Below are 24783 nucleotides of genomic sequence, written 5' to 3' on the forward strand. Positions count from 1 at the left end.
AAAAAGATAGAATTTCATACTCGAGCTGGTAGAACGACGGTACTTGTACCATTTCGGGACAATCCACACGCGCCTTCTCCTCTGTGGGTATAAGCGGAAGAATAAGAAAAAAAGGTAGAATTTCCTACCCAAGCTGGTAGAACAGCAGTTTCTACTCTATAGTTTGTTTTTACTCTGCAGTTATACCCAAAAGGTAAAATTGGTTTGAGTAGAACTGTGGTTGCAATGCAGCTCTACCGAGATGGATAGAAAATTCTACCTTTTTTTTCTTAGAGTGCACCATTGTCCCTTACTCTCCCCCGCCGAATGCCGCGTTCCTTTACCACAGTCTTCCACCGCATGAGACTTAATGTGGCTTTTCCACCGGCTTTCAAGCACCTCCTCGTTGTCGGCGCGTCCAGCCTCCGTTCCACGTGTGGTGTGCGCGGTGACCTCCATCACGTCCTCCTGGTCTGTGGGCAGTACGATCGCGAGCGCGCCCTCATGGAAACTGCTCTCCAACGCGTCGATCAACGCCAGTTCGACTTAGCCAAAATTTTCGGGCGATGGTCGGACCCCTCACATACGATGCAAGGCCTACGAGCTGTTGCTGGGTTCCCCTACAGCACTGGACTAATGGATGAACTCTAATAGCACACCTTTCCATCATCATAACTTTCTCATCCCTTCCACAAGCGCAATGGGGCAGTGTACCGCCATAACGGCGGAGAATGACCCACCACATCATCACCCCATTTATGTGTGTGTCTTTGCTCACCCACATTTGTGATCACCTTAATTTCCCCCTGGACTCTTCAATGTTGATCCCTGATGGAGGGCGACGTAAGAAAGTAAATACGATAAGCACGTACACTCTTAGAAATGAACTTCACCACATAGCACGCTCCTAGCCAACCATCATCCCGAATGACAACGTTCTCGCCTCTGATTTGCTGAAAACGGGAGGAGGAGCCTATTTTGTGGCCATTATGCACGGCACAAAATAGGCTCCTCCTCCCATTTTCAACAAATCAGGGGCGAGAACGTTGTCATTCGGGATGATGGTTGGCTAGGAGAGTGCTATGTGGTGAAGTTCATTTTTAAGAGTGTACGCCTTTTTCCGAAAATTGCAGGTCGAGTCCTGTACAACAAATGGCAGCGAAATTCTACTGTCAATTGCAAATGCTTCACCAGGGCACTCACCCAGCAGGGACAGCTCTCACACCGAGATACAACCAGTTGTGCAGAAAGCACCGACAGCGAGCACTGCAGCGGTGGCCACAATATCTGGCCGCCGTAAGCATTCGTAACGGAGGGCACAACGTAACAGTCCATCTGACAGGCTAGCTGCCCATTCCAAAACAGCTGACGCACTTTCGAAGTCTGCTGATGAGGGTGGAGCTTTCCGCAAGCTTGTTGAGCGCAAAATAAGACGACTTCTCTCTTCCAGCTACTCCGTATTCCAGCTTAAAGGAGCTATGAACTGTACCAAGCGAGACCGCCGACCCTGTCGGCTCCAAACGGCGATTTCAACGTGTTGTCAGTGACACCAGTACAAGGACGTAAGAACTCCTATCTGCATGTATTTAGTTACGGGTTTAATAGATGTAATATTGTTCTACGCTTATTGCGATGCAGGTATTGCAGATGTATTGATGCGAAATGTTGATCATTTGCAGATTAAGCTTATTTATTGCTGACAGTTCTTGCGTCCTTTTCCCTTCCTTCCAGGGCCACCCATTGTCCTGACGGTGCATTGTGCCATATTGTTCTTCGGTATTTGTCAGCACCTAAATGTGTGAGTGCTTCAACAAACACACACACCTAATGCAAACTCTCCAGTATAGCTTAAATTTGACACAGTTGACGCAATGATCACCATGCTGTCCCATTTTGCATCCTTTCCCATCTTTCACATACACTAATTCTTCATAGTACGTCCAGGCAAGTCGCTCGGGACGCCCATACGAACCCTCCTGTCCCCCAATCCTACCTGCTGTCCCCCAATCCTACCTGCTGTCCCCTCTGTGTCTGTCCATGTCTTTATACTGCTCATAGTCACAGGTGCATCGCTGCGCTAACATGTGTTTATGAAAAAAAAAATGTCCAAACACATTGGGCGAAAACACACAGGAGGGATATGGTTTTTATAACCAATAATTGTTCTCTTCCTGCAAGGTAAGTGCCTAGAATAGGTCCAGCGGCGTCTAGCGTACGATAAGATAAGTAGGTAAATGTACGTGCATCAACATATGCTTTGTGTTTTCATTGTACTGCATAAAACAGTCAATGCAGATTGCACACACTCCTTTTCGAGCAATAATGTCCACAAGACATGGAGCACCAGTCTTTATTCCCAGGTATCATTCTAAAACACACTTGTGTCCACAGCAAATAGATTACACTGGCTTATATAACAAAATAAATGAAAAAATACAAGGACGGACGTCCTCATGAGCTGCGATACCAACGAGAATTTTCGTGTGTATCCGAGCTGTGTGTCTCCTGGCCTTTGGTCTATTTTTAACATTTTCTTCTTTTTTTTGCGCTTCTAGTAGAATATTACTCCGCACGAAACCCTGGCCAATCGCCCTGTGTGGCTGGTGGCCACTGTTCCTAGTGGTGGAAGAAGAAGAAGAAGAATATTCCACTGATGTGTCACACGTGCAAATACACGGTAACAGCCCTGGTGAATTTACTTTTTCTCCGTCGTCAAAAGTGGCATCTCCCTTCGTGTTTCACGGCCACTGGGTGCGTTAGGAGGAAGAAGAAGCGAACAACGGCGCAAGCTGGTCTTCGGAATATCACGGAATACCTATAATCGCCTGGAATGAACCATATGACCAATCCTACAGGTGCTCCACCAGAGATTCCGGTATAGTATAATGAGTAACGTTTGACCATGCTCTGCACCTTGTTCCATTCCAGCATCTTGGTGAATAATCACACATTACTTCAAGGTTGCGTGCTCGAACGATGAACCAAAGTGGCTGTCGCATATCGTCCTACGCAAGGGTTGCCGTGGGTTAAACTTCCAGCGTGCGTTAAAGAACGTTTGGATGGGCGAAATTAATTGATACGCTATCCGCCGTCACATAGCTTCGACGTCATAGTAGCGTCTCTTTATGCTGATTGGATCTATATCGAGACACGGTAGGGACATTGGAGAGCACACACACAAGAGGGACCACTTTGCACTGTAGTCGTCTTGTCGCAGTTGCCTCTTTCGTCTTCTCAATGGACGTCATTTGAAAATGCTTGTGGCAATTCGATAAATGAGACAGACAACTGTGATCCCTCTTGACAGATCACAAAAACCGAAAAAGGATTTATCAGATATCGCACGCTGTGATGGCTTCCCGCAGGGCTCTGCTTCTCGGGCGCGACCCACTTCCCCAAATGGTCTTTCCGTTTTTAACTCATGTTTTGTAGTTGAACATCTTCAGGTGTAGTAAGACTTATTTTCAGGTGTTAGCGTGTGTTTTCTCTTACACTCAATGCTCGTTCACACATGTCTCCTCCCCCCCGCCCGCCAACTCGTCAAAATACCCACTCTTATCGGCATGGTTGTTTTCCCGCAGGGGTCGGAGGTAACCACACAGAGCATTCAACAGCGCAGCACGCACCAGATGTCTTCAGATATCGATTTGACTTCAGTCTTAGGAGAAACGACCACATATCAAAGTCTGTTACTGGCTCACTGTATGCTCGCGACGATGCTGTTCTCCATGAATGAGCAGTGGCCCCTTGTGGTGGCCCCTGAACAGGACCACTGGTGCTCTCCTCCAGAACACATGAACATCTCAACAGAAGCTTGGAAGAACATGAGCATCCCTATCCAAGATGACGGAACCTACAGCCAGTGCGAAATGTACCAAGAATACAACTCATCTCGCCCTAATCGTTCAACTATTCGTTGCACAAAGTGGCAATATGATGAAACACGCCACACTGGAACCGTCACTCAAGAGGTAATAAGTTTGAGCCACCGCATGGTAATTACGTCTGAGCCATAGGTTTGAGCGAGTTGTAATTTTAAGTAGCTTTTTTATCTTAAATATCGTTATAGATAAGCATCGATTTTTAATGTCTCCGGCTTGCTTCCACTCGCGTCCCGTAGCACAATGTAGCCTATTTGGTGTTATGCTGATGCCCCATTCAGCTTCATACCGGAAGCTGTCGGGGCACGCTCACTGTCCAGGTTCTGGGCAAGATAGGGCCTGTTCCAGTGTTGCTCGCTTAATAGCTGACGCGGCGCATCAGATAGATTTGACATTCATCGTCTATGAAACAATCCAATTGGCTAATGTCTCCCGCAATTCATGATGCAGTGGGACGCCGTTTGTGATTGGGAATGGATGCATTCTTCAGCTTTGGCGATTCACATGGGAAGTGCTCTATTGGGATTGGTGGCATCGGGGATCCTTTCAGACAGGTGAGATCGACTCTCACGCAGTGGTGTATTTGGTGAACAACAACGAATATGTGGTATGAATAATTGAGGCCTCACGCTCACGTCTCCACATTTCACAACGGCTTCGACGACACCAGAAATGGGAAGGGGAGAGGATAAAACAAAAGCAGGGAGATAAAGTAACAGTGGAGAGCAAAGGGCCTGTGCGAACGCGATACCTCCTGCCAGCGTCGATATCTGGGAGGCGCCATGATATAGGTACTGTGGATACGGCCACGGCCTTTGAACGCGTGAAGGCCAGCCCGCTGGCATACCTGCATATCCAATCCATGGCGTGTTTCACCCTCTAGGCCCCGTGTGCGAAGTGAAGTTTCTTTTGTCTGCTATCACCGTACGTACTTGGATTGCCTCCTGTTCCGTATAGAACGGAATTGTACTATTTAAACTAGAGATTGGACGAATCCGAATGCGATTCCAAGGAAGGTTCTCCGAATCCACAAATCTTACGAATCTCGAATCTTTCGAATCCTTTCCTTAAAAAAAGTTCAAAAAGCCAAGAAGAAAAAAAAAAACTTCTACTGGAGAGTGTTTGGAAGCAGAATATGATACATTAGTTTAATGGAAAAAACACACACACACACATTAAATAATAGTTCAGTTTCGTTACAAAGTTACTATTTAGTTGTTGAAGAAGAAGAAGAAAGTTACTAGTTAGAAAGTTAGTTTAAGAATATACCCATATGGTTCTTAACTTATTTAACGTATTGTTCGTAGACTATCAACAACAAAAGCAAAACCGTATTGCTTTTAAACTTGTAATGTAAGAGTTCCTGCCTGAACTCTTTCAGTCCAGAGCAATGTAAACAAAGAAACAAGAAAACACCCGTCGGTCAATGAGGCTTTCGGCGGACTTCGGAGGCGCCAATTTGAAAAAGAAACGAACAAACGTGGTCGGTGGATTCGAAAGATTGGATTCGCCGTTTTGGGCACTTGGGTTCTGATTCCTAAATCTCGAATCCCTGCCTAGGATTCGTGGATTCGAAGATTCGCGGATTCGGTTGGCACATCCCTAATGTAAAACCTGCGCTGCAACGTGTGAGGACCGCGCATGGAGATTGTAAGGGATGCCGTTCATGACGTGTTATGCCCACCGTATAGCTATCGTTGCGCCTCATTGGTTGGGATGTACCTCTTCGCCAGCTCGGTTTCTAGTTATTCTAAGAGTTTTATACCATTTGTAGTTGGTGCCATCTTGGGAGATGGGTGTAGATGTAGCGTGGATCGATGTCAGCCCGACAGTATTACTATAGTACGGCATACTGGCTGCTAATGCAGACGCAAAGAAGTATAGCCTACAGTAGGAGCAGGCTGTGGTTGGATCGCTACTGCATACGGCCGACTGATGCTGACGGAAGGAATATGTTATGGTTACATTATATAGAATGACACCTGTTGATGAAAGCGGAAGGAAGTGGCCTGCTGTAAAAATAGGATATGGTAATATCGTTATTGCATGCGGCCGACTGATGAGGGCGGAAGGATGTGACTAGCAGCAATAGGTTAGGGTTAGGTCGTTATTGCATACGGCCGGTATTGACCGGTATACACGGTATTGATGCATGTGGAAGCTTGCGGCAGGGATACGTCATGGGTAGATCGTTTTTACGTTGGGAAGACTTAACGTGTCGGAAGAAATAGGTCATACTTGGATAGTTATTGCATGTGACTGACTCATAAAGGCGGAAGAATGTTGCCTGAGGCAGGAATAGGTTGCGGTTAGAACGTTATTAGATTGAGCCAACTGACGCGGCGGAAGACATAGGTTATTGCATGCGACCGACTGATGCAAGCGAAAGGATGTAGACTGCGTCAGCAATAGCTTATGGTTTGATCGTTCTTACGTTTTGCTGACTGGTGCAGCGTGAGTAATAGGGTATTGTTCAATCGTTAATGTGTACCGGCTACCGTGGAACAGTGGGTAGGATGATCGCTTTCCGCGCCGAGACTGGGAGGTGACACGGGTTCGAATCCTGTCGCCGGCTGTGCTGTCTGAGGTTTTCCCTCGGTTTTCCGCAGATTTTCCCGACGAATGCCGGCACAGTTCTCGCTGAAGTAGGCCCAAGACGTATGCTAACCGTCCCCTGTCCCCCACACCTTCCTGCTGTTCTCTCTCCATCTGTCCACGTCTGTACGCCGCTCATAGCCACAGTTGATTCGCGGCGGTAACCCGTAATTTTAAAAAAAATCGGTATTCTATGCGACCGACTGATGCAGACGGAAGAACATAGGCTCCGGCAGGAATAGGTTGTGGTTAGATCGTTATGCGTGCGGCCGACTGATGGAGGCAGCGAGGTCTAGCGTGCGGGAGGAATAGTTTACGGTTAGATGGCTATTGCATGGTGGCGGCAGATGCACGCGGAAGGGTGTAGCCCGCGGGAAGAATAGCTTATGGTGAGATCGTTATTGCAGGCGCAAGGAATAAGCCTGTGGGAGAAAGAGGTTTTCGATAGATGTGGAGATCGACTCCCACGCAGTGGTGCATTTGGTGAACAATAACGAATATGTCGTATGAACGTATCGTGTCCTGTCGTAGGAACGTATGAACTGTCTGATACAGGCGGAACCTAGTAGCATGCGGCACGCATAGGTTAGAGTTAGATCGTTATTGCATGCGGCCGACTGATGGAGGCGAAAGGATGTATCCTGCGGTAGGAATACATTAAGGGTATGCCGTTATTGCATGCGCCACACTGATGCAGGTGGAAGGATGTAGCCTGTGGCAGGAATAGATTAGGGTTAGATCGTTAATACATTGGGGCAACTTATGCGGCGGAAGAAATTGGTTGTAGTTCGATCGTCATTGCATGCGACCGACTGATGCAGGAGGCAGGAATTGGTTGTGGTTAGATCGTTTCTACATCATGCGTATGACACTAACCTTAGTTGCAATGAAGCCAATATTTGTTGAGATACAGCGCCTCTTGCGGACAATGGACTTCTGCTGTGTATGCGCAGTTTCGCGTTTCGCTGCATGTGGATGGAGGGATGCGTATAGTTCGTTGCAGCCTGCGCAGGACGCTGTTTCGCACACATATCCGCCGGCAGCTTTGCTGCTGCCCGTTGCTGGTGGTTCCCGTATCCTCACGCACTTTCTGGCGCTGCATTTACTTTGGCATGCAAGTATTGTGTATGCAACATTCATTCCAAATAAGTCAAAATTTATTTTGACTTATTTATGAAACAATAGTACATCGGCAACAATAACAAGCTTCAGTGCGTATGAGTTCGCTTCTGGAAACACAAAAAAGTTTCGCATGCAGGCAGTTTGTTTCGTAACTGTCAGCACGTACCTTTTATCCACAGGAATTCGCGAAAAAGTTGTTTGTTTGTTTGTTTGTTTGTAAGAAAAAAAAAACAAGGAGAAATTGAACTCGTCTCCCGACTTGTTCTGCTACTCCTAACAAAAATTATCACTCCACCCCACCCCCCAAAACTACTTCCCAGGTGCTCTACTCGCAAGTTCGCTATTCACTGTTCAGAAGTCCACTATCCACATGTTCACTAGAAGTCCACAATTAAACACTATTCACAATTATCCCAAGATCATGCACACAGGATGCTAGAAGGTTGTATCCATCCCACAGCTCTGGACAAATTTCACAAGTGCCGCCAAGGCAGCAACCCTCGTGTTCGGTGCCCAAAGTTATTTCGCACTGTCTCCCTGAATTACTGCAGAATTTAGCGCAGCATGCAAGTCGCATAGGCACGCGCCTCCCCGGCCCCGAGGGCGTTTTTTTTTTTTTTTATTTCGAAGAGAACTCAACAACGAGGCACGGAGAACGGGCACCTGCTTAGAATTCGTGCGTATTCTTTAGTTTTGCCGTTTCATATAGCACGCGCGCCGCGCGGTGCCAAACTCTGCCAAAGTTACGGTTTCACGTCATATACGCTCAACAAAACTCACGGAGGCTGTATTTCATATAGCAAACATTTTTCGTCGTGCTGTTATCCTGCACAAGCAGTACAGAAAGCACTCACGTTAATGAATTAAACGTCTAAGAAGTCCATCAAAGCGGTGGCACTAACTCCGATTCGAAGGTGGCGCCTCCTATAGTGCTGGCCGTGATACAGCGGGTGTCCCAGGCGTGATTACATTGCGCCCTGAATGCGGCGGAAGTAATACGATATAGTGCGATTGTTATTGCATGCGACTGACAGATGCAGGCGGAAGGATTTAGCCTGTGGCGGGAATAGGTTATGCTTAGACCGTTGTTGCATACGGCCAACTGACGCGCACTGAAGGATTTACCCTACTGTTGGAAGAGGTTAAGGTTCGGTCGTTATTGCGAGCGTGCCACTGATGCAGTCTGAAGGAAGTAGCCAGCGACAGGAATGGTATATGCCTAGATCGTTCTTGAATGGGGCCGAATCATTCACGCCTTATGGTGTAGCCTACGTCAGGAACATGTTAACTTATGCCGACTTATGCAGCGAAAGAAATAGGTTATAGTTCGATTGTTATTGCATGCGACCGACTGATGCAGGCGGAAGGACGTAGCCTGTGAAGGAATAGGTTATGGTTAGATCGCTATTGCATGCGGCCAACTGATGCCGACTGAAGGAATAGGTTATGGTTAGATCGCTATTGCAGTAGGGAGCATGTAGCCCGCAGCAGATTTAGGTTAGTGTTAGATAAGGCATGCGGCCAACTGATGGAGCCGGAAGGATGCGGCCTGTTGGAGAAATGGACCCAATTCAGTTTTTGTAAACAAGAGGGCGCATGCGCATGGAGCAGACATCGATGGTGGGCAAAAGGGAGTAGGAAACCGCATAGTGTGTACGGCATATTTTGCCTTTCTGTACCGCGTAGCACATGTAGGCTGTGGTTGGATCGCTATTGCATACGGCCGACTGATGCTAGCGGAATGAATAGGCTATGGTTAGATTATATGGAATGCCACCTGCTGATGAAAGCGGAAGGTTGTAGCCTGCGGAAAGAAGTAGGTTAGGGTTAGATCGTATATCTTACGTGGCCGACTGATGCGGGAGGTAGGATGTAGACTCAGGCACGAATAGGTTACGGTTCGATCGTCACTGCATGCGATCGACTGATACAGCGAAAGGATGTAGCCGCGGCACGTATATAGGTTAGGGTTAGATCGTTATTGCATGTGGCAGAGTGATGCAGGCGGAAGGATGTAGCCTGCTGTAGGACTAGGTTAGGGTTAGATCATTAGTGCATATATATCTCTGTCTACCTCTCTATCGTCCCTCCTGCTCAATGCTCCTGATTACAAGACTTATGCCACTCGTTATGCTCAAATCACTGTTTCATATTACTCTATTACAGCTTCTCAACGTCTGAACATAACACCTTTTGCAACATCTGATATTTCAGAACACAAAATGCCTTCGCCTTTCCTGAAACTAATAGCGTCCTCGATAAACTTGCTCCGGAATTGCCCCGAAACTACAGTGGTGCGTGGCACTCTACACTGGCGGAGCCCTGGGCGGAGGCATTATCGAACATGAAACTGCACTGCACTGGTGGATCTGATGGATACTAGCATGCGCTACCTAGAGATCTGTGCTCGTTGTGGCTCGTAGGCTGCGCGACCCGTAGCGAGAGGCACCTGGCGAGCGGCACCGATCGAATGCCATGCTGACGATGACTGTCTGCTGCTACTTGCACGGCTACATCTGGCTACTTGCCGCTTCCGCCTTCCTCCGTGCTTCCGGCAATCGCGATGCTTCTTGGGATTGCACTCTGGCGCTCGGCCGATTTTCTCGGTGTGGGTTCGGGGCAACTCAGTGCTGCACTGAACGGGTGCACTCTCTTAATCGAGGACGTTCAGTGCGCACCAGTGCAGTTTATCGAGGATGGCAAGCCGCACCAGGTCGCACTGGGGCGCACCGGTGCAGTTGATCGAGGACGCTATATATAATTCCTGTTTGCTTTCCAGTATCGGGCGAAAACCGGTAGTGTGCGTTTGTTCCGCTGCGAGTGTCATCTTCAGTGTTGGCGTACTGAACAGCATATCGTTTGCTCTGTTTGTTTGCTTCCGATGCGGGGTCACCTTCACCCTGGGTGCAGTCGCGCTGCCCTGCTACATTTTAGGTACGGTTAGGGACATGGAATTATTCTTGTCTAAACTGGACCTCGTAAACTTATTTCCAGTCATGGAGTTAATACCTCCCTCTAGCCGGGGTCTCTACGGCGCCCTTACCTTCACAGGCTTTGAGGTCGGCGTCATCATGGCGAGAGCTTTTATGGACATGTATTTCAAGTGGAGGACGTTGCAGGCGATGTTCCTCCTCTTAATGTGTTTCCTCCTCGGAAGCTTCGCGTAAGTGTGGTCAAGTACATGACTCCCTGGGATGAAAGGCTGTACGTCTTGCGCTGTGTAGAACATACCGGTGGTGCAGGAGACGCAGAAACTCTTGTGAGCTGTGGATGGAGTGCTAAAACATGCTGTCTATTTCACCTACTTTTTGGTCAAATTTGTTTTAGTACTGCAGTTCAAGTGGAGAACTGCTTCTTCTACAGTGCCTCCACAATTTTCATGCGGTGTCATCATGTATGGCATATATATTATATGTATGTATTCATGCGGTGTCATCAAAATCATGTATGGCGTACTGACTCAACGTGAATCTTATGCTTCGAAATTGTAAAAAAAGGGAAATTGTCCAGGGTGTCCAGTTCCTATAGACCAGAATTTTAGCTACGAACCAACGTGAACGGGACGCACCCCGTACTCTCGACGCAGCGCGCCACCTGCGGGCAGCTTTGACCTTGGGGCTGCGTGTGAAGTCGGAACGCAAATTCTCTATGTTCGCAGTATTAGAGAGTTTTAGTATACCGCTACCGGTGCCCGGTAGGCTACCGCGGCTACCGGTGGACTTGCTTACCGCAGTCCCCGGCTCCGGTATAACAGGCTCGTTTAGTATAGTGCGACTCTACCGCGACATTTCACCGGTAGCGACGCACGGAGACGGGAAGGAGAGCGGCGGCGCTGCTGTCGATCTCGCCGGTGAAGCGAGCGGTACGCTGGCGGTAGGCTGCGCGGTATTTCGCCCCTCCGACCGGCGGCCGGTAGGACCGGGAGGCCGGTATTCCGCTCGCGCTTGCGCAGAGAAGGCATGACGTCAATACCGGCCCCACCGGTAGCCTATGGCCGGTATACTAAAACTAACTATTGGTTTGTGGTATTTTCTTACGGTCTGAATTGCTGTCAGTCAACAACATGTATTTATCCGGATGTCACTGCTCTGTGGTTGATTCTACGAGCAACTAATGCAAGCAAGTTGTCGAGCTGTACGATATTTGTAATGCAAATGGAGACAAAATGGCTACTTGCATTGCATGTATACCAGCTGCACAGAGTTCTCGCAGTGCTTGAAAGACGCTGGCAGAGTTGTGCCTAACTCGTTACTTGGTAACGGTTACATTTTTTGGTAACGAAGTAACGATTCAGTTACTTTTTTAAAAATTGTAATAGTAACGGAATCAGTTACAAAAATTGGTAACTCGTTACTGACGTTACTCGTTCTTTTTCTTCAGCGCGGGGGAGCACATTTCGGCACTCCGCGTGGCGCAATGCGTGCAGATCTGACCTGCGTGACCCACAACAACGTGTGACTCAAAGTCCCTCGCTGAATGTGTTGTTGTCTTTTCTCTTGTTTCCGTAATCTCCGACCATCACTCCTTCACAAGAATGGACACCTATTGTGCTATGGCAACAAAAAAACGCGTTTCGACTTCTCGACTTTTCTTGTCTTTGCTAAGCTTCTGGGCGCCCTAAATTATGACACAGCCCCTCGTCTGTTTTTGGGAACCGCTGGTGATTGGTGGCACGAAAAGTGTTTTTTCTTGTGTTTTCATAATCTCCAATCACCCCGACTTCGGAAAGGAGGGAGAAGGTCCAGGCAAGCTGATATAGAGTCATGGTAAGGGGCCGAGAGACACGGAACACGAAGCACGGACGACAAATTTCGAGTATCAGCTTCTTCTGAAGTGTAATTCCTCATTAATAAAGGGTTGAAGGCAAATGACGGCATGTTTGTAGGCTCCTTTAACTATGCGGAGGTAACTTAAAAGTAACTCGTTACCTGTGAGTAACGAGAACTCGTTACTTTTGTATGTTGGTAACGAGTAACGTATTTAGTTACTTTTTTCTGAAGGAGCGGGTAACGGTATTTAGGTCCTTTTTTTTGGTAACGGGCACAAGTCTGGACGCTGGGAATTCGTAAGAATTCGTAACCGCCGTCATGTTGATGCATACTGTTTTACCTATTCACCCAAGAGGACACTGTGGTGTAGTAGTTAATTTACGAGTTAATTCTCCAGCGTCCGGCAAACAGTTATTCTATGTCCGAAGTTTGTTTGATTACACAGCCAATGTTTTTACCAATTACGCTTACCGTCATGGTTGTCATTGTTTAAATTTCGAGCAAATTTTAACTCTGGATCCACCGCGAATTGCCCGGTGTTCATCACAAACTACCAAATTCCTAGTGTGCACAGCACGAACAAGTTTGAGTAACCAATACCGAAAATGAAACTATGAAATTCTTGTTCATGCAACGTATCAGAATTAGCCAGCATTTTAAATTTCCTATCGCCGATTAGTGATAAACTTTTTCCTTGGTTCCACTGAGCGCTTCGGTCAGCGTAACCTTGCCCCGTTATGCCAGTCGGTTTGAGCGTCATAAGAAAAAATCAAACTATGGGGCATTATGCGCTAATAACCTGTTCTACCATGAACTTTTAACAACAATCAGAAATAATGCTGTTGATATTACCGTTAGAGTGTGGAATCCTCGCCTAACGCGTGTTCTTATTTAATTCTCCAAAGCAATCATTATTTTGTTCACTGCCTCGCTTGCAACCCTTCCTTTGAGACAAATCTAAATGTTGGTATGTGTGAATAAGTGTTCGTATGTGACAGGAATCTTGTGGTAGTCAAGACTGGAGATACTTAATGCAAGCGAGAAACGGTGAATATGATAAACCGTGACAAGCTCCAATGGCGTAGTGATTAAGATGATCCGTCTCATGCGCGTCCGATGATCATCATGCGCTACGGAGGTCGCACAGAATAGCGCACGATGAATTTTTCAGCGCAATCTTTCTCACTCCGACGAAAGGAGGTTGGAAACCCAGCCCTCCCCGACATCGCAGAAAGAGATAAAACAGGCACGGCTTATCACGTACGACTTTCACTGGGATAACGCTTTCCCTCTCCCAATTTTAGGAACCGTTACTTTTTCTACTATCACTCTGTGGGCTGGCTTTGGAACCTTCTTTCGTCGCACTGAGAGCGATTGCACTCAAGAAGTCATCGCGCGCTATGGTCCGGTGCTCCGAAAAGCCTGATATGTGGCTATTTTTTCCGATGGGATAGCTCGTGAATATCACTGTCTATTATCATGAATTTGAGTGAATTCGGCACGCTCTTCATATTGGTGGGGTAAAAAAGTCACCTTTACTTGGCAAATTTCCGAGTTCAGTTCGCAAATATTTACTTTTTTTTTAATTCCGTGTTAGCGCCGCGAAGCAACTGTGGCTATGAGCGGCGTATAGACGTGGACAGGTGGAGAGAGGACAGCAGGAACGAGTGGGGGACAGGGGGGTTAGTATGCGTCCTGGGCCGACTTCAGGGGGAACTGTGCCGACATTCGTCTGGAAAGTCTTCGGAAAACCCAGGGAAAACCTCAGACAGCACAGCCAGTGACAGGATTCGAACCCGTGTCACCTCCCAGTCTCAGCGTGGAAAGCGATCACTCTAACAACTATGCCACGGGAGCTGGTGCAAATATTTACATAATTAAACTTGGAGTACATGACATTCACATTAGTAGGGGGCAAAAACCTAATAAGAACAAATGCTGTTGACCGCATGATTCTAGGTGGCGTAGTTTTTTTATTATAATTCAATGACACGTTTTCTGGGACACCCTGTATACACGACTACACACACTGCTGTACAAAGAAAGGGAAGTGGAAAGGAGATATGATGCCACATGTCTGTGGTGTACACAGACATGTGGCATCATATCTCCTTTAGAGCGTACTTTAGAGGAGCGTAGAGGAGCGTACTTTAAGGAAACTGCGCCGCACAGCGGGGTTCTCGCCAACCATCGTTCGGAAAGCTGATATTTATTGCACCTTGTAGGTGAATAAGACAGTACTAGACTCTCACTAGTATAGACTAGAAAGGCGGAAAGGAGGAGAAACGCCAAAAAGATGTCAAGAAAGTGTTTCACCAAGAGATTCAATCCTTCTAGGTTGATCGAAGAGTCTCCCAGGTGGCTCATCTCGAAGTGGGAGTTGAAGAGGGCTGAAGAAGCTGTTTTGGCAATAGCCAAGGTGAATGGAAGAAACATCGAGCACGCTCGTGAATCGTGGCGTAATTACACGACCTTAGTAAAGCAAGTAAGTTGAAACCGATTACAAGTCATAGCGCAATTACTCCTACATATCATGCATCGCGAACAGCGGAAAGTATACTGTGGTCCGGGTCTAGGGGTCCGCTGTCTCCCAGCTTGACGGCAGGTACAGATTCGTTATATTGTTCCAGGAAGAAGGAATGATATGTGGCGCGCTTGACGTGTCGTATACAAAGATCCTGCTTCAACACAAGCTCTTGCACGCGAACATCATCCTCAGCTATGCGTGGTAAGACCCGAACCATTGCCCCTTTTCTCATACGCCTCATGTTTCGTGTCAATGTTCACGGCATACCTGACGCCATTATTTTACACAGAATCAAAGCACAGAACCCAAGGAAATCAGGTGCTGGACTGCTCAATAATAATAAAAAAAAAAACAATAGTAGAAAATATACTAGGTCCGAGCGGCACGAAATGCTGTAGTCAGGGAAGGGTAACGGTAAAGGTAACGGAAACAGAAATGGTATATTACCGAAATTGGAGATGGTAACGATAACGGATATGGAGACTCGTACCACGGTCCTCCATTACCGGAAACAAATTTATCGTCCGGTATTGCTACACGAGAGCATGGAAAGGAAGCGCAACATTGGATCTCGAGGGTGCATCCGTCGCTTACCTCGACCCAGTCCTCATAACTCCATGACATCAACACATGACTATACTCCACCATAGCACGAGGGTGACAGCCTACGATTTTTAGTTACTTATTTTGTACTTTTTTGTCTTTTCACCGTGGCCATGGCAGTATTATTACACTACTGAGGGCGTCCGCTCATAAATGCTACATTGGGCGAAGGTTAACCCCATCTGGAGTTGCTGGACTCCGAGTGAGTCAACGCTGAAGACATGTTCCCAGATTTTTTATATTTTTATCTTGCAAGATGTGCGCATCTCAACGACGTAAAATTACTTGCGTAGTGTGTACGCGTGACACCCAAGCAGCGTTTGGGCAAACCAGGGTGCTGAGAGAGCCGGAAGGGCCGTCCTCCCGCAGCTCTGTAACCGTTCCATTACCGGAAACGTAACGGAAACGAAAGGCCGGTATCAGTAACAAATAACGGAAACGACAATATAGCAGTAACGAAAATGGAAACGGTAACCAAAATACGTCCGTTATCCTTCCCTGGCTGTAGTACTACCCTGTAGATACATGTATTTCACTTTGCTACTTTTTCACGTCATGCTTTTTTTTTTTTTTTCACCGATGTGTGTCTTCAGGTTCGCAACCTGCTTCACGTTCTATGGAATGACGCTGGTGGCAACAGCGGAGAAGGACTTGCATTGGGCTGTCAGTCTCTGCATTCTAATTCCACGCCAGTACATTGCCTATTTATGCGTTGAGCAGTTTGGACGAAGACCTACCCTCTCATACTCGGTGCTCATGACATCAGGTGCCAGCGTGGCTGCAAGCTTCATAACATCAGGTACATTGGCACCCATCGTGAAAGGCCATAGAGGACAGATGTGTCGGCTTGACGGGAAAGGGAAGCATTGCCCCTGGTTTTATGCATGGACATAGGGGCAATGTGCTTTGCATTACGTTTTATAAGACGCGTGTTTAGCTACTACTGCCTACGGCGTATTATGTATTTCAAAGCTGTAAAAATGTTTCTTTTTGTGGATGCATTCATCTTTACCGGCCGTCTAACTGGGGTGCGAATAAATACAGAGTTTCGGTATACCCCTACCGGTAGCACGGTGGGACCCAATCAACAGATCAGATTCTGAGTCACGCACGCTATCATTGGTTCCGGTAGGTGCGGTAACGTAACGGTAGCGTTACGTATATTATAACTCCCTAATACCAAAAATGTAGCGAAGCTCATTACAAACTAAAGGTGTCTATTTTCTTTTCCGTATAGAGAAAGCCTAAACATTGCGTAATTAGCCCGATACGGTAACTGTCATTGACGGAGCTCCATTATGACGAAAAGAAAGACAAAGCATGTGATTATTTTTGTCGCATACCACTGTCGCAGCTTTTGTCCTTCCCTTTTTGTTCTGTATGGAGCTCTTCAGCACAGTGCATAAAAGTGGCACGCTTCAAGGTCTGCGAAAGAAAAAAACAAAGGGGAACAGGGGAAGATGGGTGACGTGTCGGCAAGAGTAACTGCCTTCAACAGGTTCATTAGCGTCCTTGGACATATGTTTAAGGCGTATGCGCCTAGCACCACCAAACGTGCCACGTCTCATCTTCTCAAAGACTATTGGATCCAGTCTTTTCTGGCAGGTTGACATGTTACACGCTGTGTGGTGCTACACGTACGTTCAATCCAGAGCCATTTATAGGGAGAGTTTGGCCATTCTCTGATCTTTTGCCGCCTCGTAGGTGGAGCCTATTTTGACGTCAGAGTCGTCGTGGCGCCGCCCAAAAAGACTGAATCCAAGCAGAATCCGCTTATCAGCCATCTGGTGCGCGCCATATTGATGCTGTCCGTCAGCTTTGTTGTCGCAATGAATGCAATCTACAGGAATAACCGGCTTATGACCCACAGCCGCCTCTGATAAGGGGGGTTTTGTTGCCAAACTGAAAGAGTTCAAGGATGAAGGGCTTTCGAAGGACAATGTACGCACGTGTCTTCCCTCCTTGCATCGTAAACAACGATCAGCATCAATATGGCGTCGGCGACCGGCTGACAACTGCACAACAATAGAGCACGGCGAGGGAGGTGGCTTAGCCGTGACGTCGCATGACGCGCTTCAAGTTAGGCTCCTCCTAATGGCCAAACTCTCCCTATAAACGGCTCTGGTTCAATCGCTGTTGACTTCAGCTATCATTGGACATGTCTAACCGTGTGACAGGGGTATAGCATATAAGCCCTCCACCGTTCACTAAGCTTTTATTTGCCGGGTTGGCTTCAAAGCATTAGAGCATCATTGCTATACAGGGTGTTTGCTCTAAAGTGTCCAGAAAGTATATTTAAAGCCAGCGATAAAAGAAAAGCAAGTGGTACTTTTCTGCTACTTAAGTGAGACACAGGTACTGCTTCTCTAGTAGCACCTGTTTCTTAGTCAAGTAGCTGAAAAGTAGCGGTCGTTTCTCTTTTATCGCTCGCTTTCAATAAAATTTCTGGACACGTTAGAGCAACCGCCCTGTATAAGTATACGCATAAACGCTATCGCACGCACGTTGTCGAAGGTTCTGGCGCTTATGATTGCTCTAGGCACAGTGAGGCATGGGGCAGAGTATCACATTGCCGATATCTGCCTCGTTTGAGAACCTCAGAAAAGCACAACGAACGTTATCCGTCGAACAGCGCGACATCGTCATTAGTTCTCGCAAATGGGCAATCGACAGGCAAATCTTATTTGCGGACGTATTTCGACGATGACGAGCTATTTTGACTGGATTTCTTCCTGGCATACAACAATAGTGACCTGAATCCTACGCCTCATGACTGTAGTAAATGAAAGCGGAATCACACAGAATTGGAATCCAACGATGACATACTGTTTGCTCGCGCTGAGTCACGCGGTAAGTCACGCGCTGGTGTGCCCATCTAACTATGTGACTGGGCACGGCGTTACTGAAGCACACGGGGCACACTGAATCAATGTACTCGATGGTCCGATCCTATAGCCGAGGAAGGTAGCCGTATTGGGGAGGTGAACATTGCTTCCAGCACAGTGTGCCGGAGATTTCCGGCGCACGTCAGAAGAATCCCAGCAAATTATCCGGGGTCCTACACTGCGGCACGTGCAGCATGTCACCACACAAATTGGCTAACTCACCTTACGTGTAAATCTACTACCCATTTGATTGTCCTTTTGCTTGTACCTAAAGCCAAGTGTATGGCAGGAGAGAGTGCCGCGGGCCGTGGAAAATACGAAGTTTTCTGAGCAAGAAAATACTCAATTATTAGAGAGTACATCGTACGCTATCGCCTTTGCGTACGGAAGCGATAGCGTTGCTGGTTCTGCGCACGGCGCGAAGCTCTCTTTCTGTTGTGGGCGTGCGCAGAACTATCAACGCTATCCCTTCCGTACGCAAAGGGGATAGCGTACTTATTTATTTCTTTATTTATTTACCTTAAGAGCTCGAAGGGGCATTACATAAGGGGGGTACAACTGATGCATCCAAAATGAACAGCAACAATAGAACAATCTTACATAGATAACAAAGATATTATAAGTGTTAATTAGATAAAGAAATCAGACAAAGCAGCCTTAAACAGTGCTGCATCTTTAATTGTGACTATGGAAGATGGTAATGTGTCCCATTCTGAGATGGCCAATGGGATGGGTGATTTAATAAATGTAGTGGTTCGAGCCCTTGGGCGGGTAATGTAACAAGCATGATGAATACGCGCAAGTCGATGAGGCGGAGGAAGCAAACTCAAGTCAATTTCGAAACATGGAGAATAATAAAGATTATGTAAGAGACACAGCCGGGATATTTTCCTCCGGATTTCTAATGTTTGGATACCATTATCTTTTTTGAGAGCTGAGACACTTGTGAATCGTGAGTAATTTGAAGTTATGAACCTGACGGGGGGGGGGGGGGGGGGCTCTACTTTGGATATGTTCCAGCTCGTTGATAAGAGTCGACTGATAGGGGCTCCAGATAACTGCTGCAAACTCTAATTTCGGTCTTACAAATGCCTCGTAAGCCATTCGTTTGACGTTACTAGGTGCCGACCTTAGATGGCGCTTAAGATAAACAAGGGCGATAACCAATACGATGTACTAAAACTCACTATTTTGTCGACCCCGACGTTCCTGATACGGCACTGCTAAAAGGTAGCGGCAGGAGACGCCCTGAGCCCTGCTACGCGTTCAAAGTTAACTTTCCATCAATTGACTCGTTGTACGCTTGAGGTATCATACTCCCCCACTGGTGGCAACTCTCTGCCCGAGCCTGGCGCATACAGTTACGAGGGTTTTCTGTACGCTTGTCGCAACGCTTATTTTGCGTTACCAGTATGCGTTACCATTATGATTTGTTCCAGCCACTGGAGTTAAAATGTAAAGTTTTCTTTCCTGTACAGAAATGACAAACAGAAATCGACGAACTTTTTCGTCTCACTGTGCCTCACGATCCTCAGTATTCAGTTCGCCGTGTGAAAGCAGTGTACTTTATCACTCTGACATCAAAACACGAAGCATCAAGCATCGTTGTGGAGGATCCTCCACAGCAACATTTGTTGCTCTCTTTACGTCCTTCTAGCCACTGAAAGTCGCAAAAGGGGTTGGGTTCGTAACTCCATGCTGTGCTTGACGTACACTATAAACTGAAAAACACCCTTATGGGTGTAAATCGCTTGTCCTATAATTGACTCCTCTTTTTGCACCGTATGGTCTGGAACACCCTTTTTAGAGGGTGTATCCTGTGTAAAACGCCCTTTGAAAGGGTGCTTTTTCTTGAAAATGTCGTCTTTTGCACCCTTTATACACCTTTTTAGGAGGGTGTTTAACGATCTTACACCCTCCTAAAAGGGTGTTTAAAGGGTGCAAAAGAGGGCATTTTCAAAGAAAAGCGCCCTTTCCAGGGGTGATTTACACGGAATACACCCTCTAAAAAGGGTGTTCCAGACCATGTACGGTGTAAAAAGAGGTGTCAGTTATAGGACAAGCCATTTACACCCATAAGGGTGTTTTCCAGTTTACAGTGTAATAACAAAACACATATTCGCATGTTGTTTACACGCATATGTTATTCTTCGTTCCTGATTTGCAGGTGACGAGGCGCTACACTATGTGCAGATGACGTTGAGAACACTCGCTCTTTCTTCTATCGGGGTTTCTGTGACTGTCGTCCTCCTGTACATGGTGGAAATGAACCCGACCTCTGTGAGAACTATCTCCGTCTGCATGTGCTGCGTCTTCTCCAGAGTGGGCGGAATATTGTCAGTTCTTGTTGGAAAACTAGTACGTATGTTCGAAATCTCATCCCTTAGCATCTAGCATGGCATCATTTAGCAAAACTAGTAATGACCGAGAGGGAGAGAGCTTCTGGCGCAGCTTATGTATATATGCAAAACACTGCTTTCATAGCCTACACTCTAAAAACAGCACTTCACCGCATAACATGCTCAAGGCCAGTCCACAGCATACAATAATACTGCTATTGCATTCACCCTTTGGCGAAGTTTTTCATACTGTATAGCACCGACGCAGATGGCGCCTCTCACGACATTCGCCGTCTTCCGATACAATGTACTGTAGCTCAAAACAAGAAGTGACGCAGTAACCGGTTTGATAAAAGTAACACATACACACACAAAAAAAACTACATTGCTATAGCACAGTCTTTGCAGACGTATACCATGTGCCATAGCCGCAAACTTGTGGCGTCGCAATACAATATATGCGCACTGTGTATTTAGTTTATTAAGCGGGGATTTGTCACTGCGGCAAGAACCTAAAAATTTAGGTTTGGCATGTCAATCAAACAAGTACAAACAAGTACAAGGCCGAAACAGCTGTCCAGTACTGGCATGGCGACGTTTGAGTTACAAACATATGCTATACGTGCAGCCAAAGAGCTCCGGCTATTTTTTTCATTTTATACTTCACTGGCTTTGCACTGGGCTTTCAGTTCAGTGAGTGAGTTATCTCACCCTGACGGGAGGAATCACGTGTTACGTGACCTTCTGACGCCATCCACTCAAACGTTGCCTGCCTGCGTACTGCTGATGATGGCCCAAACAAGGCCGAAACAGCTGTCCCGTACTGGCATGGCGACGTTTGAGTTACAAACAAAAACAAGTACTTTTCCTTGGTAGTTTTCTTCTACGGTTACACAAAATTTCACCAACGGGGAGGTGTAGCTCGGAATGGCGAAGCGGGGATTTCGTGACAAAAAGAAAAAAAAAAGACCAATCGCATTCATTCATGTTTTTGTGGCATCAAGCTTGACGCTGGACGTTCCACCCTAGGAAATTGTGTCTGGAGAGGTGACTCAAACGGCGCTATATGCGGTGGCCTGCATAGTTGCTGGATTTCTGGTAACCGGGCTTCCCGAGACAAGAATGGTCATTCTACCAGAGGTGATCAAGAAGGAGGATATCTTTCGGTACGTAACGGAATGCGATATTGACAACATAATGCACAGCTGAAAAGAATATCGTGCCGACGGGAAGCTCATACTGATCAGACCGCTCTTTCATTCACATTGAAATGGCTAGCCTTTCGCTGCCGGTACGAGCGAACACGATTATAATTGGCTGTGAAAAGTCCGCAACAGGAAATGATATCCTATCAGGCAGAGCGGGTCCAGATCTGCGTGTATCCCCCCCAGTCGCAATCCATTTAATCGCATGCGCTACATGTATTTTGTTGCTCCTTACTCGTATCGTACGCTAATTAGAGCGCGGCAGTATGCAAGTTGTAACGTACCACACTGTTAGAAAAATTCCCAGGGCGCGTACCTTTTGAGGTACCTTCCTCAAGGTATACTATCTTTATACCTCGCTGAAGGTATATTATTTGCACTGTAGGGTATAAGCATATACCTCCTATATATTATGAAGACCTCAGGTGTGATTCCGAAAACTATAATCCAGTGATGGCCAGTAGTTAACTACATGTAGTTAAACTACTAGTTAAACTACTTGATTGTAGTTAAAAAGTAGTTATCAACTACTTTCAGAAATGTAGTGGCAACTACTAGTTAAACTATTATTTTGAGTAGTTAACTACAGTAGTTAGGTTACTGCAGGCGCCAACTACTTCTGATTTTGCCGCAAGCTTTACGGCACGATTGTGCTTCCGACTTTTACCTTGAGCTACTTGTTTGATGAGAACGGAGGTGCAGAGCAATTGTGTTGTGCATGTGCACTAAATCTTCACTTTTGATGCTTCTCTAGTGAAGCCTCATTTGCTGCGAAATAATTCTGCAACTTAGTTTATCGCGTAGGCACAAAAAGAATCCCGCCGCAAGCTTTGTATTTGACGATCGTAGCAATGGCTTGAGCCAAAGTTTATCATTGCTTGTGATTCATATTTAGGTGTCCAAGAACACCACAAGGGATTGGGGTTGATGGACAGCGTTAAGTAGTTATAGATGTAGTTAAACTACATTGCAGTAGTTAAAGAAGTAGTTTTAACTACTCCCCTGAAAAGTAGTTGAACTACTAGTTAAACTACTCAATCTCAAAGTAGTTAGTAGTTATAGTTAAACTACTCTAGAAGTAGTTAGTGACCATCACTGCTATAATCTTCTATTGATTTCAACGCCGTACCCGAGTAGTCGCTTCCGATCCCAGCTGGCCAGAAATTAACAAAAATGACAAAAGGAACGAGAACGAAACCTGGGCGTGGAGAGAAATACCTCAACATGCTCCCACACAAACTCACAACACATGGTGCGCATCGGAGGGCAAAGAAATGGAGTACGCCTGAAATTTTCAAAACCAAGAAACGACATCAAGAAATACTAGGGAAAATCTTCCCCGGACCAGCGCCGCAAGCGATACTGAAGTTTGCCTTTGCTGGGGAACAGATACATATAAAACACAGCGGGGCTTCGCAAATATGGACCGCCCTTCCCCCAGGAAGCAACTCAAGAAGTGAGGACGCGTATATTTAGTTATTTTATGAAGAAATAATAGGCTGCCAGGTATCACTAGCCAACCTGATTAGAATGCTACTGTATTAACGACTGTGTTTTTTTAATCAAGTTACTGTTTAACTGAGATGATATCCTCTGTGCTACAAATTAATGTGATCCCACAGGTTGCGGAGGTAAAGCTATACAGAACGCTGAGCGTATAAACGTAAGAGAGAAGTGCCTTGTTATGCCTTCAACTGCCGTGGAAGGTATAACCTCAGTGTTCTATACCTCCCACATGGTTTAAACGGGGAATAGACTGTGGTATAATGAGGCATAAATATGATACTTTAGCCCTGGATTATACCTTTTTATACCTTCTATATACGTTTTCTTCTAACAGTGCACTTGTGTTTTGTCCCCACCAGAATAGAACCTCTTCGGGTTGGAAAGGCTTCCAAGAGAAGACTGGAAGAAACTACGAAATCTGTGACTCCTGTAGAGGAGAGATCACTTGGAGAATTTCCTTTCTCTTCGGAACGAGCATCTCGAATGAGTTACCTGAAGGATATAAGTAGCGCGCTCTAGCGAGTCAAGCTAAGGGCTCATACAATAAGGACACATAAGGGTTTTACCAGAACCAAGCCTGGTGAAATGCGATGAAACGATGCATGATCTTATATGTATAATAATGTAGATAATGCGATTACACATACGATACCGATTTTCTCGCGTCCGTTGTTTCGCTTATTATTTATTTATTTTACCCTCAAGGCCCAAACGTGCAATACAGAGAGCAGTTTTAAAAAAATAAACAATAAATATGACATGGAGCATACAGCAACAATTCGTATATTAGTAGTAGTTTATCATAATTATGGTAACATATAATAGCTATAACATCACGTATTACAAGTGCACTCTTAAAAATGAGGGGGGGGGGGGTGTCGAGGTAGCTTGCCGTTGTTTAGTTTTGTTGTGTAACCTATTTTTCTGTTGTTACCTCTGCCACACTCTTAAAAATGAACTTCACCACATAGCACGCTCCTAGCCAACCACCATCCCGAATGACAACGTTCTCGCCCCTGATTTGTTGAAAACGGAAGGAGGAGCCTATTTTGTGCCGTGCATAATGAGCACAAAATAGGCTCCTCCTCCCGTTTTCAACAAATCTAGGGCGAGAACGTTGTCATTCGGGGTGATGGTTGGCTATAGGAGCGTGCTATGTGGTGAAGTTCATTTTTAAGAGTGTGGCAGAGGTAACAACAGAAAAATAGGTTACACAACAAAACTAAACATTATGATATTACATATGACAATACAACTCACAATGCGGAAAAACAAAAACCTGCTTTGCATTATTGTGCAGTGTTAGATATGGCATTATGAAATTGACAGTGATGTCTGAAATTTATTCGTGAAGGCGGTTCTACCCTTCTGA

General features: G+C 46.2%; 1 protein-coding gene across 3 annotated transcripts; it reads left to right on the top strand.

Moving 5' to 3' along the window:
- The first annotated feature begins 2644 nt into the window (after nucleotides 1–2644).
- Nucleotides 2645–24304, top strand: LOC135400296 (solute carrier family 22 member 6-like). Of its 3 annotated transcripts, XM_064632103.1 has the most exons (11): nucleotides 2645–2854; nucleotides 3561–3950; nucleotides 4311–4414; nucleotides 10357–10511; nucleotides 10572–10740; nucleotides 14684–14831; nucleotides 14977–15074; nucleotides 16070–16275; nucleotides 20529–20719; nucleotides 21730–21866; nucleotides 23771–24304. In XM_064632103.1, the coding sequence occupies exons 1-11, from the start codon at nucleotides 2810–2812 to the stop codon at nucleotides 23928–23930; spliced, it is 1803 nt and encodes a 600-aa protein (XP_064488173.1). In that variant the 5' UTR covers nucleotides 2645–2809; the 3' UTR covers nucleotides 23931–24304. The 3 variants fall into 3 exon arrangements, with proteins under 3 accessions (XP_064488173.1, XP_064488174.1, XP_064488175.1); XM_064632104.1 differs by lacking the exon at nucleotides 21730–21866; XM_064632105.1 differs by lacking the exons at nucleotides 10357–10511; nucleotides 10572–10740.
- The last annotated feature ends 479 nt before the right edge of the window (nucleotides 24305–24783 follow it).

This window comes from Ornithodoros turicata, chromosome 7, assembly GCF_037126465.1.
Source record: "Ornithodoros turicata isolate Travis chromosome 7, ASM3712646v1, whole genome shotgun sequence".
Taxonomy (NCBI): domain Eukaryota; kingdom Metazoa; phylum Arthropoda; class Arachnida; order Ixodida; family Argasidae; genus Ornithodoros; species Ornithodoros turicata.

What these genes read in the sequence shown, in the direction of transcription:
- LOC135400296 (XM_064632103.1), top strand. Translation starts at nt 2,810, where the DNA reads ATGAACCATATGACCAATCCTACAGGTGCTCCACCAGAGATTCCG. An exon ending in GTGCTCCACCAGAGATTCCG is followed by an intron (nt 2,855 to 3,560) that starts GTATAGTATAAT and finishes GTTTTCCCGCAG; the next exon opens with GGGTCGGAGGTAACCACACA. An exon ending in CAGTTCTTGTTGGAAAACTA is followed by an intron (nt 20,720 to 21,729) that starts GTACGTATGTTC and finishes GTTCCACCCTAG; the next exon opens with GAAATTGTGTCTGGAGAGGT.